General features: G+C 48.3%; 1 protein-coding gene across 1 annotated transcript in view; it reads left to right on the top strand.

Annotated features, from left to right (window-relative positions):
- Nucleotides 1–13,047, top strand: part of PAX5 (paired box 5) — a 183,447-nt gene that overhangs the window by 22,488 nt on the left and 147,912 nt on the right. Inside the window, exons 4-5 of the mRNA XM_035016298.1 lie at nt 4,649–4,713; nt 8,403–8,531. Coding sequence (XP_034872189.1) covers nt 4,649–4,713; nt 8,403–8,531 — 194 coding nt within the window. The remainder of the gene's footprint in view (nt 1–4,648; nt 4,714–8,402; nt 8,532–13,047) is intronic.

Here is a 13,047-nt window from a genome sequence, read left to right on the forward strand (position 1 = left end):
CAGTGTCCACCCCCACAAGTGTATGCCTTCCTGCTGTCTTCTGGGAGACCAGCCCGGGAATCCCTGACCCACATGGAGTTAAGTGCCATCGCACCTGTTGTGCTGAGCGTGTGGGAGATTTCCTGGGACACAAGCCAAGTGTCTTGTTATTCTGTGGCTTTCGAAGGACAAGGAAGCGCTGGGATGCTGCCGAAGCTGCACCAAGGATTTTTAGAATCCATCCTGAGTGTCCGTTGGAGGGGACTGTCCGAGAGCTGACAGAGACAGGTGGAATGGAGCCTGCCTTCTGTTCGAGACCTGTGGCTCTAAATCAGGGGCCAAGTGGTGGGCACCATGGGTGGCATTCCCAGTTAGAAGGACAGTTCTCTTTAGCACCAATTGGTTGTTATCATGTGAGAACGTGGGGTCAGCATGGCTAGGTGTTCGGATTTTTCAAGGGAAGCTACAAATCCATGTATTTATGTAAAAGCTCCCACCTTGCAAATATTGGCAACTAATTCAAATGAAAACAGGTAACCGTGCAAGCCAAATAAAGCTTGTTCAGGGATGGACGTGGCCTGGGGGACGATAGTTGTAAACTCTACTCTTCCTCTGAACTTGGGCAGCAAGACTTCTGAGATTGTTTACCCATTCCCTCTTTCTTCTCCACCTCAGTTGCTGGCCTGGGTGTCCCCTGTGTGTCCTCTCCCAGTATGGTCCAGTTGAACCCTTGGTTGTGGATTCTTTCTGTCTTTCTTTCTTTTTTAAAGATTTTATTTATCTATTTGACAGACAGAGAGAGATCACAAGTAGGCAGACAGGCAGGCAGAGGGAGAGGGAGAAGCAGGCTCCCTGCTGAGCACGGAGCCCGATGCGGGGCTCGATCTCAGGACCCTGGGATCATGACCTGAGCTGAAGGCAGACGCCCTACCAACTGAGCCACCCAGGCGCCCCTGGTTGTGGATTCTTAGCACAGCTGATGGCCCGAGATTCTTAGTGCCCAGTGGCAGTTTGATCAGTTCTGTAGATATGGGGATCTCTTCAGCCTTGTCTTCCTATTTCTTTTTTAAAGGCACCATGATTTTCTCTTTCAGTGTAATTGTGTATGGAGGGCGGTGGGGGGAATGTGTCTGAGAAGACCTAGCCTTTCAAAGAAGTGAGGGTGATGTTGAAATCGGATCCTTACAAATGCCTGTAATACCTGAAGTCCCTGGGACGTTAGTCCTTCAGTTTCTAAATGGATTTGGAATCCAATATTTCCTGTAGGAAATATTTAGCAGGGGGATCACTTCCTTTGAATGTGGTCCAAAGGAAAGTGCTTAGGCATGGAACCTGGAAGTCTGGGCTGACCTGCTGTGTGACCCTGGCAAGTCACTGGAGCACTCTGAGCTTTGGTTTCCCCATTTGGAGGAACTGGTTGATTGCTGAACTTTCTTCCCTGTTGGACGATCTAGGATGTTCACATGGCACCCAGGGTCATGCTCATGCTCAGCAACGTAGAGGTTAGACATTTTAGTGTTAAGTGCCAGTTAGCCAGGCTGTCTCTGGTTTAGAAAAGGTCTGGAGTGTGACTCTTATTGTGACAAGTCTTGATGATTGCTTGTTAATTTTAAATTTTTAAAGAACTGCTATGATTCAATTAGTCTTGTTCTTCCCACTACCATTTCTTCTCAGCGGAAGATAATGCTCTTTGTTCTTTTTTTGGCAGCTGCTGCAAGCAGATGGGCAAAATCTCTATCCCTGGGGACAGCTTTGGCGGGTTCCCTATATTTTGGTCTCGCCTATAAAGGACAACCGCACTACAGCCTTAAAATAGGGTGTGGGGTTGGCTGCTTTCCCCTCCCCAACTCCCAGGGGGGATCCCATGTGTTTTTAAGGCATTCGTGGAAAATACTAACCTTTTAAGGTTGAAGCTGGTCTTTAGTCGTTATGAAGATACTACTGAAAATAACAGCTAACATTTATAGAGAATTTACTATGCAGTAGCCACTATTCTAAATTATTAATGAGTTTAATTCTCATAATAACCCTAGGAGGTAGGAATGATTCTTAGCCCCACTTTGCAGATGAAGAAACTGAGGCACAGAGAGGTTAAGTAATTTACTCAAGGCCATGCAGCTGGCAAGTTGGAAAACTGGGATTCAACCTCTGATTCTGGAGCCTGTGTATTTATTTATTTATATAATTTTTTAAAAAAAGATTTTATTTACCCTTTGGCGGGGAGGGACAGAGGCAGAGGGAGAAGCAGGCTCCCCGCTGAGCAGGGTGCCTGATGTGGGACTCGATTCCAGGACCTTGGGATCATGACCTGAGCTCAAGACAGACGCTTAAATGACTGAGCCACCCAGGCACCCCGTGGAGCCTGTGTATTTAATCGATATGCTGCAGCTGCCTCTTGATGATTTATAACAATTGATAATGTCTTACCAAATGATTTATAAATATTTTAAAAGAAAAATAAGGAAAATATAATTTTCTTTGTTTGCTTAAATTTAATGGCCAGACAATACTTTGAAAAGTTAGGACTTTATGCTGAAAGTAATGGGAAATAGTTCTGATATATTTTACCATATTTTTGTATATACATAAACCGTAACCTAGATAAACTATATTTACATCTGGTATATCCATATATTCATATCAAGCCATATCTCTGTAGACAAACACACACATATCCACAGAGAAGGTGACATACACAAAAATACAAAAATTAGGTCAGATTCTAGCTTAATTCCAGGTGGTTCCAAAAGACCACCTCATTCCCAGGTCCTTGTGAATATGCTCCACGTTTGCTGAGTTAAAATAAGCACTTCGAGGGCGCCTGGGTGGCTCAGATGGTTAAGCGTCTGCCTTCGGCTCCGGTCATGATCCCAGGGTCCTGGAATCGAGTCCCGCATCAGGCTCCCTGCTCCTTGGGAGCCTGCTTCTCCCTCTGCCTCTCTCTCTCTCTCTGTCTCTCATGAATAAATAAATAAAATCTTAAAAAAAAAAAAAAAAAAGCACTTCGAATATTGGAGAAAACAAACACCGAATGCATTTGATGCAATACTTAGACCGACTCATAGAAAAGGGCAAAGGACCCTGGAGGCTCAAAGGGCCTGGACTCCAGAGGACCCCGTGGTTGGGCTGTGGTATGAAGGGAAATGTCCGTTCCAGGCTCTCAGCCGAGCATGCTGAGCAGCCTGGGTGCCCACCACTGAGCTGTGAGATCGTGGAGAGCAGAGGCCATAACCCAGTGAGGACATCCTCACTGCTCTCCATTTGTACAGGCTGGAGACCCAGTGCAGCTTGCAACTTGGACTTCCCGAGATAATGGTCTGGAATGTGAAAAAGCCTCTCCTATGGTGGCATTGAGTGAAGAGAGCGGGATACAAACTGTGTACATGGTTTAATCTTGATTTTGCTAACAGAAAATGGATATTTCCTAATATGCATAGGAATGTTAGCATAAAGGAAATACACTGAAATGTGATTTTTAGATGTCTTCTTTATATTTATTGTCCTAAAAGTCTGCAGTGAGCACAAATTGCTTTTATAATTAAGAAGAATTCTAGTAAGTGTTCTTTTAAAAGGTAATAGTTGGAGGGTGGAGTAGAACTTTTCCAAAGAAGCTGAACATTGTATTACCACCCACCCTTCTCCCAAATGCCAGGGAAGGAACTTTCTTGTGGACCCCACAGGGGCTTCTGGCCTGGCCAGGTTGGTTACTCTATGACACGCAGGGCTTGGGGTCTCATGGAGACCCATATGAGTGTGTTGTTCCAGAAAGAAATTTACAGCCTAAGCTTCCCAGAGCCCAGGGTTCTGCAGAGGAACATCGGAGCCAGCAGGTGCAGAGGGAAGACAGTACCGCTGTTACCCCTTTTATACAGTGGGATTTTCTGGAAGATTTTTCCCCCCAAAAGAGGATTTAATCACTTAAAGCAAGTAGTGTGGTCTGTTCCAACTCCCTCGTCATATTGAGGCCCACAACGGAATGGACTTGCCCAGGGTCACAATCAAGTTCATCATATTAGAACTAGAGCAAGGTCTCTGGAAAGACAAGCCAGGACACCCCTGGCTCCTGGCCCTGTTGGAGCGTAACCATGAGATTTTGTACAAGGCAGCTTTGGAGGGTTCCTCGTAGCAAAGCCAAGCCAGCACTTTAAACCCTTTTTAGGTTGAGAGCAACACACATCCGCTTCTTTGATAATTTTTAACAGGTGGGGATGTGACTCCTCATGTGACTCTTTAAGGCAGAGAAACCAGAGCATGTGGGCCCCCAGGGAACAGAGAGGTCCCCTGGTTCAGTCATTCTGCTGAGAAGGGGCAGAGGTCTGGGGAAGGGAAGAAACTCTCTAACGTCACTCAGGGAGTTCTTTATGGTGCTGGAGCTGCTCCAGAGAAAAAGATGCCCATTCATAACACTAACATATCATCCTTTTTCTACGGAAGAGGCACTCGAATCCCAGACAGGGATGCAAGTTATCCAAAGACACCCAGGGAGGTAGGGGCTGAGTTGGGACTAGTCCATAGCTCTTCTAACCCCCTAACTCCCAGTCTAGGATATAACCTCCCTCCTCCTCTGCCCCAGCTTGATAAGGCTTTTCTGGTTGTCCGTGCATAGCTAGTTGAGATATCTTCTCGATGATGGTAAATAGCCATTATTTTCTTTCCCAACTGTCCACAGGATCATCCGGACGAAAGTACAGCAACCACCCAACCAGCCGGTCCCAGCTTCCAGTCACAGCATAGGTAAGAAGAACTTTTAAAAAAAATTTAAAAATCTAATGGGTTCCAAATAGTCTAAAGAACTTTTAATCATTCTTATGGACAGATAATTCTGCATAAAACACTTCGGCACACGTACTAATGCGCCTTCTTTGTCATTCTCCAAGGGCTGAACCTGGTAAATGAATTTTATAAATACTGCTAAAAGGTTTTGAATTTTACTGATTATTATGATAAATAGCTTTCACCATGAGACAGAAAATTGAAATCTAAGCCAAAAAAAAAAAAAAATCCACTAATGGGGGTCTATAGAATGTCAGATAATTAAAGTAATAAATCAAGAAAGGGATACTTATTCATAACATTTTCTGCATCATTAGTCAGTAAGTAGTTTTGAATGTGTTTTTTTCTTCTATTAACCAGCCCTTCCACAATTCTTTGTGCACTTGCAGTCTTCAGTGAAGATGTGGCAAAACTTCCCAAACTTTCTCTCTTTCTCTCTCTCTCCCCCTCTCTCGCTTCGATCTCATGTACTCCATGAATTGTTGAGGGCTGCAGTGGGGTTTTTGACACTCACGGGGAATAGTCTGAGCAAGGGCCACTTGTAAGCGTGGGGGTCCTATTTCTTACTATTGAAGAATTCGGAAGTTTCCGTGCCTTTCCCTTCCCCGCAAAGACTGTGAGATGTCAGTGACATGTGTCTATTTAAGACACGTTATTTCGCCACTTGGGATAAAGGAAACACCTCTGGGGGGAAGGCTATTCTATAAGAAAGTGGTGGCCATTCAGGAAGCCTCTGACAGTCCCTGTCACTGTCATTTAATAATGCCTCAGACTGTCTAATGTTTCCACATCTTTGTCACTCCCTCTTTAACTGCAAACTTGAACTCCCCGTGTTGATGGGGGATGGGCAGACGCCAGGCTTATACTTCCAGCTTTGCCATTAACTCATCTGGTGAACTGTCTAAGTCCCTTTGCTTCTCTGAGGCTTAGTTTCCCCATTTGTGGACTGAGGTGCACAAACTAGGTGCTCCCTGAGGTTTCTGGTCCTCCATGTTTGCCTCTTTGGATAAAGGTAAGAGAGAGTTCCTCCCTACCATAAAATAATTCTTTTTTTAAAAAATATTTTATTTATTTGAGAGAGAGAGAGAGAGCACGAGCAGGGGGAGGAGCAGAGGGAGAAGCAGACTCCCCGCTGAGCAGGAAGCTACCGTGGGGCTCGATCCCAGAAACCTGGGATCATGACCTGAGCTGAAGGCAGATGCTTAACCCACTGAGCCACCCAGGTGCCCCTAAAATAATTATATAAGACTGATGAATCACAGACCTGTACCCTTGAAACAAATAATACATTATATGGTAATTAATTGAATTTAAATTAAAAGAAATAAATAGTTCTTTAGTAGTCCATTCAAAAAGTGTTTGCTAAGCCCCTGCTTTCCAAGAGACTAGTATTTTAAAGGAGGCAGGACCTAATCCCCATTCTCCAGGGCTTCTCAGTCTAATGGGGGAATGCAACTAAGAGAAGTTTGCAAAACACTGAGCTCAGGCTCAAGAAGAAAGTAAAGGGTACTGTGTGAGCCAAAGGAAGGAAACTACCAGCTCTGTTGAGCTAGGCTGAAGAGGGTTGAGGAGGGTTCCTGGGGAAATGTGTATGGCTGAGATTTCACTTGTAGCTTTAACTATTTCAGATCACGGAACAATGAATATCAGACTAAGAGTAACTTATACTATTCTTTCAGTTGGGTTAGAACAATTCTACTTGTAGGTCAGCAGAATGCTTTGTTTTGTTTCAGAAATTTTTATAAAAAACCTATCTTACATGTGTACAGCCCCTTATAGTTTACAAATTTATCGAGGGCAGAGGAAACGGAAGTTGAGAGATTAAATAACTAGCCCAAGGGCACCCTGCTCATAAGTGGTGGAGCCAGAATTGGAATTTGGGTCTTTTGAGTCTAGTGCAATCACAAAATATCATTGGCTCTGTCAGCGACATGGTGAGCCTTGGTCATACGTGGTTGTTGTTTTTTAAAGTACCAAATGACTTGTGATCTTCTTCCTCTGTTCTTTGCACCTTAATACAGAAAAGGTTGTGAGATTTGCATAAATCTATTTTGAGGCGCTTCTTCTGGTGAAGGAAAAGAGAAGTTAATGATTTCTACTTCTGTGTCTCCTAAGGAAGATCTAAAAATCTAACTCAAATATGAGAAGAAAGGCACTGTTCCCTCTAGGTCTGTAGAAGAGCTGGATATGCTCCAAGGAAAGCACCCAACAGCTTCTCACGCAATCACCACCATTTCTTGTAATTTTCTACACTTTAGAGCCAAAGGCGGCTCCACCTGCCTCCAGCTAGTTATAGCCCAAGGAAATGTGTCTGAGATTGGTTTGTAGGCTTTAATGAACCAAGAAAGAATTCCCACAGCCCAGAAATGGAAATTCAGCTGGATAGCTCCAGAGGACCCTGACGACTGACTGGTCTTTCCCTTGGAGTCTGGGGTTAGGAGTTAATGTGAAACTTGCACAAAACCTCCCCTCCCTCGTGCTTATCCTTCGGGATGTAGAGACCTGGCCTCAGTCACAATAAGTCACTAACCCCAGCCCCCACATTTCCAGACAGGGGAAATCTAGACTTCAAGTCTAGACCCGAGGCTCAGTCCTAGTGCTCCTGCTAACTGGCTAGATGACGTTGAGCAAATCCCTTCACCTTGTGAAGCCTTATTTATCAAATGAGGTAAATAATAGCACTTTAGGTTGTTGCAACCATCAAATAGAAAAACACTGCACTAATGTGAAGCATAGGATTGTTTTTCATGATTCCTTAACGAGGAACAGGTTACTCTAAGGGTTCAGACTTTAGCTTCTGAGTTCTGTGGCCTTGGGCAAGTCACTTACCTTTCTCTGAGCTTTGGTTTCCTTACCTTTCCAATGAGATAATAACATTGCCTCCCTTATAAGATTGTTCTTAGAATAAATAAAACAATGCCTCGGTAATGCCTGGCACAGAGTAAGTTCTCAGAAAACGTTAGTTATCATTATTATGTATATCAATATATATGATGTATGCACTATATATATTCTATTATATATCATATCATTATTACATAATTAATATTAAATATTAAAATCCAGGTAAACTGGAAGGAGAAAAGACAGTGAGGAACTATAAAAAGAAGGAACGGTTTGCCATTTGGAGTTTTGTTGGCTGAGTGTATGAGTGTGCAGGTATTTATGTCTGCATGGATGGGTGGATATGTAGCAAGGAATGAACCTGCTTAATGAGTAGTCTAGGTCTTTTTTTTAAGCACTGGCTGGTGGTGGGCCCCGGCTCCCCTCTCTCTCTCTTCTCCATTCCCCTGCTTCCTGCATCCTTGGACAGGCTGGGATTTGAGCTAGTGCCCTTCTGACACTGTCCCGTGCTCTCTTCTGCCCCGCCAGTCCTCCTAGCTGCCCATCCTCTCCCTCTCACCACCCCCAGCAGTAGGAAACCTGGGCAGATGGCCCCTGAGGGCAATTCACATCGCCCAGGTGTAGGGGCTGCCATAGGGCGAGTGTCCTCAGCACACACTCGCCGTGTCCCGCACTCCCCGGCTCCGCAGGCAGGCAGGCAGTCGCCCGCATCAGCCCAGTGCAGGGCGAGTGCCTTTGTTTGGCCCGAAGCGCCCGCCCCCACAGCCCTCCTGCCGGGCCCTGACCGCCCCTCTCCCTCTGCGCAGTGTCCACGGGCTCCGTGACGCAGGTGTCGTCGGTGAGCACGGACTCGGCCGGCTCCTCGTACTCCATCAGCGGCATCCTGGGCATCACGTCCCCCAGCGCCGACACCAACAAGCGCAAGAGAGATGAAGGTAAGAGATGCCCATGCAGCCCTGTCCGGGATGAACCTGACGGGCTCTGTTGTGGGGCGGATCAGTCAGGGGTGGAAGCGAAGATGCCCACTGAGCACCTGTTTGCCCGCCGAGCCCCTGAGTCCCCAGGCGGGGTGGACACGGGGAGGGGCTGAGGGCTCTAGGAGAGGCAGGCAGGCTGCTGGCTGGGACTGGAGGTTTCTCACTGGCCCGCCCTCATCTTCACCTCGGGTGGAGGCAAGTGGGCCTGGCAGAACCCTCGTGCCCGAGCTTTGTGGTGTGTAAGAGGACCCGTATGCAGATCTGATGCCTGAGGGCAGGGTGTGCAGGGTGTGAGCAAAGGGTCGTCCCCTCTGCAGGGGGAGACCGGGAGGAGAGGGGTGCTGCGTGCCCTGCAGTGAGAGGTCAGCAGGTGGGTTCTAGAAGGGCTATGCACAGTCTCCCAGAAGGCCTCCAGCAGTGGTGAGGGTGGGGGCTTTGAGGAAGTGAATCATTTCATCTCAGCCCTTGGGCCTGGAAGGAAGGAGTACAGAGGCCTCCTGGGGATTACCAAGATGACAATCTTCCCGGTTGGTTTTTCTCAGCCCCTGTGTGCGCCTGCTGCCTGGTTCTCTGGAGCTGGCCATCCCCGTCCCGGACATGGTCCCACCTTCACCCGGCTCTCCGTGGCCTGGATGGGCTGCCAGTGTGGCTGACCCCTGGGAGTCTGTAAGACCTTAGTCAGGAAAGGAAAAAAAAAACAAAACGCCTATGGTCTAGGGCCTGAGAGCCGTGTGACCGAAATCTTGATTCAATTATTCTGTTCCTCAGCACAATTCCCTTTCTCGGCTCCCTGTGAGGGATGTATGTTCTCGGGAGCGCGTGCCTAAGTACTTAAGATCTGTAACTAGAAAAACGAGTTGGCCCAGCGGTGGGTTGGCCTGTGGTCTGCGTGTTCTGGGCAGTGCAGAGGCTGGGCCTGGGGCCTCCGTTTGGAGCTGTGGGGGTGCGTGGGGATGGTTCACGGCTTCAGAACCCCCTCACCTCTTTCCCCTGTTCTTGACACTCAGAGCAGATGTCAGAAGTGTTTAACTCAGCGGGTGCTGGGCTGTGTTATCGCAGGAGGCAGTGGGCCTACCATCTCTGTTGGTTTATGGGGTTGATGCTTCATCTTTTCTCCCCTTGTCACCTGGACTCGAAGCAGATGTGCCCAAACTGGGGCCCAGCTGTGTTTGATCACGGTGGAGGGGCGGGTTGTGTGACGCTCCCTCACAGGCTGAGGGATCCCAGCAGAGATTTTTGGAGAAATTAAAAAAAAAAAAATCTGGTTTGATGTTTACCACCAAACAGACAGGTCCTGATTTTGGGCGGGGCGGGGGGGCAGTTTTACCGTTTGCAGAACACTGTACCAGCTTTCAGTCTCTGATCAGCGGCCCCTGTTTAGCCTCTCAAGCTGCTTTAAAAGGTCTCCAGGTGCATCTGCCTGGCTCAGTTGGTAGAGCCTGCAACTCTTGATCTTGGGGTCATGAGTTCAAGCCCCACGTTGGGTGTAGAGCCTACTTAAAATAAATAAATTAAAAAAAAATGTATTGAGTGGTCAGAATGCAGGTGTGTTGTTGGTCTTGACTGCTCTGTGCCATCAGATCATTCCTTGAGGACGGTGACCCATTTGGGATACTGACCTTTAAGAAGGACAGTGACAGATGGAGATGTGTCCAGGTGGGTGTAATCTGGATGGACAGGGGTCTGGATATCATAGCACCTGGAGAACACCTTGAGGCTCTAGGGTTGTTTTGATACAATGAAGAGAAGAATGAACGGGACTGGATCGTTGCCTTCAAATATTTGGGGGGCTGTCATGGAGGGGGAGAGGAACTGGACTTTTCTGTGTAGGCTTCAGGGCCAGCGTGCAGCAGGTGCAGAGGAGATTTCAGCTCAGTGTAAGAAAGAACGTGTAAATGTGAGAGTGGTCTGGGGCAAACGGGGGCTACCTTGGGAGGTAGTGAGTACCCCATCACTAGAGGCATGGAAGTGGAGCCTAGATGACCATGTGCTGGGGCTGCTGTACAAGAGTATCAAGAATTAGTTGTAGGATTGGATCATCTTTGAGATCAAGTCCTGATGCCCAGAAAGACCTGGGAAGTGATCTAGTCTGTGGTCTGGGGGCTAAGGGAGAATGATTTGATGATGGTCCTGGAAGCTGACAGGATTGGGAAGAGTGGGAGGCAAGGTTGAGGGAAGGGCCATGAGGGAGAGAGCCATAGCGGGCCAAGGGGAAGAGGCCAAGAGGAATCCTCACTCCCATTTCTCAGATGAGGTGACTGAGGCTCTGTAGGGTGGTGTCGCTCACTCCATTCCACTTTGCAGTCACCTCCAGCTAGGACTTGCCTATTTCCTGGTGCTACTCTTCTGCCCAGGCCTCAGGGCAGGGAGGGTGGTGGTGGTGGTGGTGGTAATAGAGTCTAGTCACAAAGGGCTTGCCCTCTAGAGCTCACGGGCTGGCGGGCAAAACCGACAAGCCGAAGCCCCTCCAAAGGTGGTGCTGTGATGGGCAGCGACACCAGAGGGGGAGAGCCAGGCAGGGAGGGCCTGATTTTGACCAAAAGGATCCAGGAAGGCTCCTCCTAGGAAGTGGCCCTTTATCAAGGGAAAAATATTTTACATTGCTTCTGTTTTTAAATTTAAAATAATTAAAATCACATGAAATTGCACTTGCTACATTTCATGGTGCAAGTGCACTTGCTACATTTCATGGTGTCCAGTAGCCTCCTGATGTGCCTAGTGGCTACTGTATTGGGTAATGTGGCTTTAGTACGAGTGCTTGGCACATAATAGGTGCTCAGTAAGTGGACTGGATCAGTCATATGCCTGTAGAGGGTTCAAGATTAGTAAGCAGGGGGAGTGGATAATCTCCTCAACCCGGAAGGTTTCTGTTTGGTATTTTGGGCTTCCACAGAAAGCTCTATTTGAATAAAGAGTTCTGTAGCAAAAACAAACAAGTTAGAACAACTGTTCGACTAGTGGATTGCCAAGGGCCCTTTCAGTCTCGAAATTCTAGGACTCTCCCCGGGACGTTTGCCTCCAAGATTGGCTTTGGGGGTATGGCCACTATGTCCAAATCTCAGATGAGCTGTGTGTGGCCCAGGTGGCCGAGAAGGCCCTGGGGCCTCTGAGAGCAGAGCCGGGCCGGCTGCAGAAAGCTCCAGGGAGGCAGAGTACAACTCAGTGCAAGGAACAGCTTTCAAACTAACAGCCAGGCGGGGCCGATGGGAGCACTAGGTTGGAAAGGTAATGAACTCCCTGTCATCAGATATGTGAGCAGGGGCTAGACAAAGGAGAGGCAGGAGAGCCAAAGAAGGCCTTCTGGTTTGGACTCTGTGACTTTTGAGGCCTGTTCCAATCTGGGTAGCACGTGGTTCTCTGACTGCCTGTCTGAAAGTGGTTCTACTACTTGTTTTCCCCTCCTGCCGCCTGACTCAGAGGTGGCCATCCACATGGACTTGACTGGGCAGAGGCCACACCACATGGGTTTCTCTCCCTGGCCTGCTCCTTGGCACAGGGCACAGCACCCAGAGATGCTCAGGAGGCTTGTGGATGCTACTGAGGGTCAGGTGGCTGTGCTGCCCAGGCAGGGGACACAGCCTCCTCTCCTACTTGGGCCAGCCTGAGAGCTTGCATGGAGAAGTCTCTGGCATAGGCCTCAGGAATCCCACTGGGCTAGGGGGACAGGGCCTGAAGTAGTGCCCCCCCACCAAGAAGGCCCGTAGGAGGTGGTGGCAGGGCCGGACTCGGCTGGCCGCCGGGGCTGGGAAGAGTGGCCACGGGTGAAAGGGCAGCCCCACCCCCTGTTTCTTCCTGGGCCTTTGATCTCTGATGGGGCCTCTGTCCACCATCTCTGGGGCCCCCATTCAGGTGTCCTCGACTTCCCCCTTCCCTTATCCCCCCGCCCGGAGTTTGGGCAGTAGAGGGCACATTGCAGGTGGAATTTCTGGCCTTCTGGACCCTGGACTGCTCTCTGCCTGAAGAGGGCACAGTAAAGGCATCTAAAACCCCTAGGTGGCCTGTCCTTTCCAAGAGCTGCCAAGTCCAGCAAGACCCTCAGGGAGAGGTTTGGGGGCATTTAGCGGGACCTGATATGACCAGGTCTACCCCTCTTTCTGGGGGTGCCTGTCTCCTCTATGTCTTTGTGTCCCTCCCCATGTCTTTCATTTGGGGGTGCATCTCATCCAGTGTTACCTGCCTCTGTTTATGTTAGTAGACTTTTTCTGTATCTACTTCTGTCTCTTGATCTAGCGCTCTCTCTTTCTCCCCCGCCCACACACTCTCTGTCACCCACTGTCTCTCTCTCTCTCACACACACACACACACACACACAAACCCTCTCTCTCACACACACACATACACACAACCTTTTACATGCTCACACACATGTATACACCTCTCTCTCTCTCTTATTCCTCTCTCTTTCTCTCATACATACTCACTTTCTGTCTTCTTATATTTGCTCTTGCTCTCCCTGTTACCAACCCCCTGCTCC

Source organism: Mirounga leonina, unplaced genomic scaffold (genome assembly GCF_011800145.1).
Source record: "Mirounga leonina isolate KUSES-001 unplaced genomic scaffold, KU_Mleo_1.0 Mir_170, whole genome shotgun sequence".
NCBI classification, from domain to species: Eukaryota; Metazoa; Chordata; class Mammalia; order Carnivora; family Phocidae; genus Mirounga; species Mirounga leonina.